The following is a 7153-nucleotide window of genomic DNA, read 5'->3' as shown; positions in this document are numbered from 1 at the left end:
CATCTATTGGTCGTCACGCCACATCAGGTCATGCCAGTGACTTCGACTTGGATCGTTCGTCGGGTCATATAGATCCTCCTCATCTTTCCGCATCGCCGCGGACTGATGAGCGAAAATTGTTCGTGGTAAAGAATTTCACAATTGAATTCTCGTTGTAAAGTATAGTTCTAAACCAACAAACAATTCCTTCAATCAAACATTTGGTTGTCACAAGTAATAAACCCTAATAAAAATAACTGAAGTATTCAAACCTCGAGTCGTTCTCCCTAGGAATTGCAATAAAGTATTTTTGTTATTGGCTACGAAGTATGTTTGGGGTTTTTGAATTAAGAGACTGGTGCACGAAATTGTGATCAGCAATGGCGCCATCAACATGGTACGCTCAATTGCAATCTCAACTCTTTATCACAACTCCGCACAACTAACCAGCAAGTGCACTGGGTCGTCCAAGTAATAAACCTTACGTGAGTAAGGGTCGATCCCACAGAGATTATTGGTATGAAGCAAGCTATGGTCACCTTGTAAATCTCAGTCAGGCAGATTCAAATGGTTATAGATGATTTATGAATAAAGCATAAAATAAGGATAGAGATACTTATGTAATTCATTGGTGAGAATTTCAGATAAGCGAATGGAGATGCTTTGTCCCTTCCGTCTCTCTGCTTTCCTACTGTCTTCATCCAATCCTTCTTACTCCTTTCCATGGCAAGCTGTATGTTGGGCATCACCATTGTCAGTGGCTACAGTCCCGTCCTCTCAGTGAAAATGTTCAATGCGCTCTGTCACAGCACGACTAATCATCTGTCGGTTCTCAATCAGGTTGGAATAGAATCCATTGATTCTTTTGCGTCTGTCACTAACGCCCAGCCTTCAGAAGTTTGAAGCTCGTCACAGTCATTCAATCATTGAATCCTACTCAAAATACCACAGACAAGGTTTAGACCTTCCGGATTCTCTTGAATGCCGCCATCAATTCTAGCTTATACCACGAAGATTCCGATTAAGGGATCCAAGAGATATACATTCAAGCCTTGTTTGCTTGTAGAATGGGAGTGGTTGTCAGGCACGCGTTCATAAGTGAGAATGATGATGAGCGTCACATAATCATCACATTCATCATGTTCTTGGGTACGAATGAATATCTTAGAACAAGAATAAGCTGAATTGAATAGAAGAACAATAGTAATTGCATTAATACTCGAGGTACAGCATAGCTCCACACCTTAATCTATGGTGTGTAGAAACTCCACCGTTGAAAATACATAAGAACAAGGTCTAGGCATGGCCATGAGGCCAGCCCCATGATCTAAGATAGCATAAGACTACTCAAAGATAGCTACCCCGATATGAATACAATAGTAAAAGGTCCTATATGTAGAGAACTAGTAGCTTAGGATTTACAAAGATGAGTAAATGACATAAAAATCCACTTTCGGGCTCACTTGGTGTGTGCTTGGGCTGAGCATTGAAGCTTCTATGTGTAGAGACTTTTCTTGGAGTTAAACGCCAGCTTTTGTGCCAGTTTGGGCGTTTAATTCCCATTCTTGTGCCAGTTCTGGCGTTTAACGCCGGGCAATTTTGAGCAGATTTGGAACGCCTATTTGAGCCATCAAATCTTGGGCAAAGTATGGACTATTATACATTGCTGGAAAGCCCAGGATGTCTACTTTTCAACGCAATTAAGAGCGCCCCAATTGGGTATCTGTAGCTCCAGAAAATCCACTTCGAGTGCAGGGAGGTCAGAATCCAACAGCATCTGCAGTCCTTTTCAGCCTCTGAATCAGATTTTTGCTCAGGTCCCTCAATTTCAGCCAGAAAATACCTGAAATCACAGAAAAACACACAAACTCATAGTAAAGTCCAGAAAAGTAAATTTTAACTAAAAACTAATAAAAATATGATAAAAACTAATTAAAACAAACTAAGAACATACTAAAAACAATGCCAAAAAGCGTATAAATTATCCGCTCATCAGAGACAAGAAAATTAAATTGCAAAAGAAATAAACCAACACTAAGAAAGCTCTTGGTAAGGTATGAGAACTAGAAGTCCTATCCTCATTATCATCATCAATTGTGACAACAATTGTTCTTTGCTCCACTTAGTTAACCTCTAACTATGAAGGCAAGTCAAGTGAAGATAATCAATTTGGATCCACAAGTCCTAGTCAAATCCTAAGGAAAGACTTGCTTTAGTGACATGCAAATTAATTAGAAATTTCCAATTATAAATCAACAAATGAGGTTGATAACTCAAGAGTCACTAATTACTCAACTCAAGCCAAGAGGAGAAAAATCTACTCTAACATCCTTCCAAATATTTTGTCAAATACTTGGGAGGCATAAAAGAAAAATAAGATTACATTGCAAAGAAATATAAAATCTAATACTACCTAATACAAGCAATCAACAACAACAATAAAAGAAAGCACAATTAACATGAATTACCTCAAATTGTATTAAAGGAAAATAAAAGGAACAAGAGTGTATCAACAACAAAGTATACAAACAAAGAAGATGAATACAAAAGAATGAAGGAACAAGATGTAGGAACAAGAAATTGAAAGGGAAAAGTAGATCAAGACATGAATTAAACCTAGCTCTAAGAAGAAATGAACCTAAACCTAATCCTAATTCTAGAGAGAAGAGAGAGCTTCTCTCTCTAGAAACCTAACCTAAATCATTATAAAACTCAACTAACACTAAAACTAAACTACTTGGTAACTAACTCCCCCATCCCCCTTCAATCTTTGGGTTTAATAGCATCAGAAGTGAGTTGGATTTGGGTCAGGAAAGCCCAGAAATCGCCCCCAGTGGATTCACTTTAAGTGGGTCACGTGCGAGCACCGACGCATACGCATAGGTCACGCGTACGCGTCGATGGCATTTCCTATCCACGCGTGCGCGTCTGCTGCGCGTACGCGTCGCCATGCGACTTCACTTTTCCATGCGTGCGCGTCTGCTACGTGTGCACATTGATCTCAACATCCCAAATCCTTGTTTTTTCATGGATTCTCCGCTTTGCATGCTTTTCTATTCAATCCTTTGATCCATTCCTAGCCTTTTCAACCTGAATTCACTAACAAACAAATCAAGGCATCTAGTGGAATCACAGAGAATTCAAAATTAACAAATTAAAGGTCTAAAAAGCATGTTTTCACACTTAAGCACAAATAAAGGAGAATCTACAAAACTATGCTTATTCATTGAATAAATGTGGAAAAAAGTGACAAAAACTCTCTAAATTCAACACAAGATAAACCCTAAAAATAAGGTTTATCACGCACCGAATATTTCGACTTGAATGAATACCCGCAGCTGGAAGAGGGATTTATGGGACATGACCTCCAGCACGAGTCTCATGATGGTGGATATAGTGCTCTGGGCATGAGTGGTTCGAGTTTTTGCGATGCTGGTGATGCCAGCATGCCAGATGTCGGTGTTGGTGATGCCGGTATTTCTCAAGGTCATCCGTATAATTTACGGATATAGACTGCGCCTCCAGATAAATACACCCCATCTCAGTACACGAAGAAGACGTCCAGGAAGTAGGTTGTTGCAGTTTAGTTCAGTCCATTTGAGTTTAGCATTTTATTTAGTGTTGTAGATCATACAGTATATTTATATGTTTTTATTAGTCATCATAGCTATTATTGTGTATTTAGATTTGTATCGTAGCTATTAGGTTGTTTGACTTTTTTATCTAACTTCGTAGTTATTATTCAATGTTTAATGCATACATAAATAAGTTGCTCATAGACATAAAAAGCTTACACACTAGTTTGAACTAGGTAATAAAGGTACATAAAAAGTTACATAAAAAGTTACTAACTAGTTTAAAATGCGTTAACATACAAAAGGCTTAATCAAGATTGACCCTCAGCGGAGATTGGACCTGCGCGCTGGGGACATCGATTTCGGCTATGTCCCTCCTGTCCACATATAGTACACTCGCGAGAACCACGCATATCCGCGATTCCATCTCATTCAAGCAGCGAGTTGATTTGGGTCTTCTTTTGGTCGCACTCCTCAACGTCCAATTCGCGATCACCTTCGCTCCTTCATACGAAGCCCACGTAGATGGGTCACCCATCGGGACAAACTCACTTCTGTAGACCTTGCAAATTTCAGACATCTTGTACACGTCATGCACATATACTTGCCAATCAAGATGCTGGTTAGCGCAACATGCGAGGACGTGGCGGCATGGGAGTCGCTCGACCTGGAAATGGCCATAATCACAGTGTCATTGCGCAAGGTTAACAGTGTAAATGGAACCATCTTGCAGTTCGCAATCTCAAATATCTCGTTGCGCCTGCCGAACAAATTGACCACAATGTTTCCTGCACGTCGAAAACTTTCTTCAACTCTTTTCGTGGCAAATTCTGAATACGTGAATTCATTGCGTATATGCTCATGAGCCTCGACACTCTTCCGAGTGAACAATTCATTTAGCCGATAGAAGGTAGACCTAACATTGGCAGTCACAGGGAGGTTGCCTGCACCCTTTAGGACAGAATTAATGCACTCTACCAAGTTTGTCGTCATATGTCCCCAACGATGACCTCCGTCAAATGCCAACACCCATTTTTGAACACCAATCTCATCGCACCATTGAGTATATGCCTCACCCCGCTCTTTAAGCCTTTGGTAGTTTTTGTTGTACTTCTGTTCCCTCCTAGAATAGCCTATGAACAAACCATGTAATCATAAGCAGATGTTTAAAACTTACTATGAAAATGCTAAGAACCATGAATGCAGTTACATATGTTAACCACGAGCTTATGCAAATACGGAGCCTTGAACCTCCTTAAGAAATTGGACCCGATGTGCCTGATGCAGAACATGTGCCACGCTCTTGGTGATGACCATGCACTGTTACTGCGAGCTATTGCTGCGTCGATGGAGTTATGGCGGTTAGAAATGATGCCGACGCCATCAAGGGTAACAACATATTTCCGCAAATTGTTTAGAAAAAACTCCCACGCATCTGCCGTCTCATCCTCGACTATCGCAAACGCAATAGGCACAATGTTTTGATTTTCATCTTGTGCAACCGCCACTAGAAGTGCACATTTATATTTTTTGTACAGGTGTGTGCCATCAACCTGCACCAATGGCTTGCAGTGTCTAAATGCTACAATACAAGGATAGAAGCTCCAAAAACGCGATGGAGAACTCTTACACCTTGAACCTCCTCACTCTCACGGTAAACGGGAAGCATTTTGATTTGAATGCGAGACCTTAGCATCTTCGCAATCATTGTTTTCAACCATACTGGCAGAATTTGGTAAGAAACTTCCCAATCACCGAAAATTTTTGCTACAGATTTCTGCTTTCCCAACCAAGCCTTGTGGTAAGTTACAGTGTAGTTGAACTTGGATTGAACTTCTGCAATAACAGACTTCACCTTTATCGATGGGTCTCCTTCGACCAACAGCCTAATAGCATCTGCAATTGTGTCTGAGTCCAACTTGGCATAATCTTGTGAGATCGTCCCTATAGTGCATGTGTGTTTGCCATTGTATCTCCTGATCTCCCAACAAGCTTTCTTTCAAATCAAGCTAGTTCGGATAAGCCAATCGCACCCGGCACCATAACCCTTGCATTTCGCATAGAATGTCTGCGACTTAGACTCATACACAGTGTAATCAACTCCTCTAGAGATAGTGTAGGTTTTATTGTAGATATCACCGACTCTCAAGAACCAAATTCCATTCCGACATTAAACTCACCATCTTCCACCGCAACGTTGCCTTCACCTATGACATGCGAACCATCATCAGTCAGACAAGGCAAATAAAATGCACACTAGTGATAACAAGAATTAATAATCATAACATACCCATATTCGCATACTCCAAAATTTCGGGGCATGCATGGCTTTGAGATCCAGAGTCCGCATAAAAGACGGACACCAAAGAGATGCTGGATTACAGCTCTATCATCGGCACGTGAAATCAGGTTTGTTGATAAATACAGAACATCTGCTGTATACTTACATCATTAGTGATGGACATTATTTGAAACTGTATCAGCCTACCAAATACTTGTACAGGATTCTTGTATAAAATATCGCTCACCCTTTTCGAAATGTGACTTTGTATGTTATCACAAAGACCATTTTCTAACTCTACAAAATTCATGGTGCATGGAATAGCAAATGACAACGGACATTCACAAATAAAAGTCACTCCTTCGTGTGTGTTTAGTATAATCTCACCGTTATAATACACTCGCAAATTTGCAACACCTTCCATAACTTCAACCCCACCTAATCCGACTTTTTTTGACACAAGTAACTATGAAAAAAAATTCAAAACTATGACATATACGGAAGAGAGAAGAATAGGAGTAGAAGTGAAGTGAGGGACTCCAAATGAACTCCGAATCGTATTTATAGGCAACATTCTTGATTAAAATATTTTTTCCTCCAAAAAAAATTTCTGACACTTGAAAAATGCAACCTGTGTTTTGCTTATTTCAAAAAAAAAAAATCTGACACCCCAAAAAATGCAGGTTGTGCTTTGTTGTTTCAAAAAATTTAAAATATTATCCAACCATAAAACGCAAGATGCATTTGGACAGACCACAAAAAAAAAAAAAAAATTAAATACCTAAAAACAATAAAACGGAGGCTGCATTTTATTATTCTGATGGAAAAAAAAAACTATTGAAAATAGTAGAACGCAAGTTACGATTTATACTAACACTATAGCAAAAAAAATTTTGTTCATCCATCTATTTCATTGCACTACACCATTATTGTTTCTATATACAAAAAAAAGTATTTTGTTGTATTATAGTATTTCTATGTAAATTCAAAAACAAAAAAAAAATTTAATATTATCTTTGTTTTTGTTTATTAAGATTATTTATTGTAAGTAAATATTATATCTCTTATCAGTTTATAATATAATATAAAAAATATTTGTCTTTTTTTTATATATAGAATTAAAAATTTTGTTATTATTTATAAGTATTGTTTAAGGATTTCTATGAATAAAAATTAACTCTTCAGTAAAAAGAATCTAAGATCAAAAAATAAAACAATAAATATAAACAGTAATACAAATTCTGATATTAAACAAAGAATAATTCGCACATGGGGGTGGCCCAGACACACAAGAATGTGATAACAACATAAATGCTCC

At 38.4% G+C, this 7153-nt stretch overlaps 1 protein-coding gene across 1 annotated transcript; it reads right to left on the bottom strand.

Moving 5' to 3' along the window:
* Positions 1-3861: 3861 nt before the first annotated feature.
* On the bottom strand, positions 3862-5848 carry LOC130949875 (uncharacterized). The gene is made up of 6 exons (XM_057878484.1): positions 5845-5848; positions 5735-5761; positions 5185-5450; positions 4765-5107; positions 4278-4687; positions 3862-4221 (listed from the first exon to the last, which is right to left on the bottom strand). The coding sequence occupies exons 1-6, from the start codon at positions 5846-5848 to the stop codon at positions 3862-3864; spliced, it is 1410 nt and encodes a 469-aa protein (XP_057734467.1).
* Between the last annotated feature and the right edge of the window lie 1305 nt (positions 5849-7153).

Source organism: Arachis stenosperma, chromosome 9 (genome assembly GCF_014773155.1).
Source record: "Arachis stenosperma cultivar V10309 chromosome 9, arast.V10309.gnm1.PFL2, whole genome shotgun sequence".
In the NCBI taxonomy this organism is placed as follows: Eukaryota; Viridiplantae; Streptophyta; class Magnoliopsida; order Fabales; family Fabaceae; genus Arachis; species Arachis stenosperma.
The sequence above is the reverse complement of the archived record's forward strand: the minus strand, read 5'-3'. Positions and strand labels throughout refer to the sequence as shown.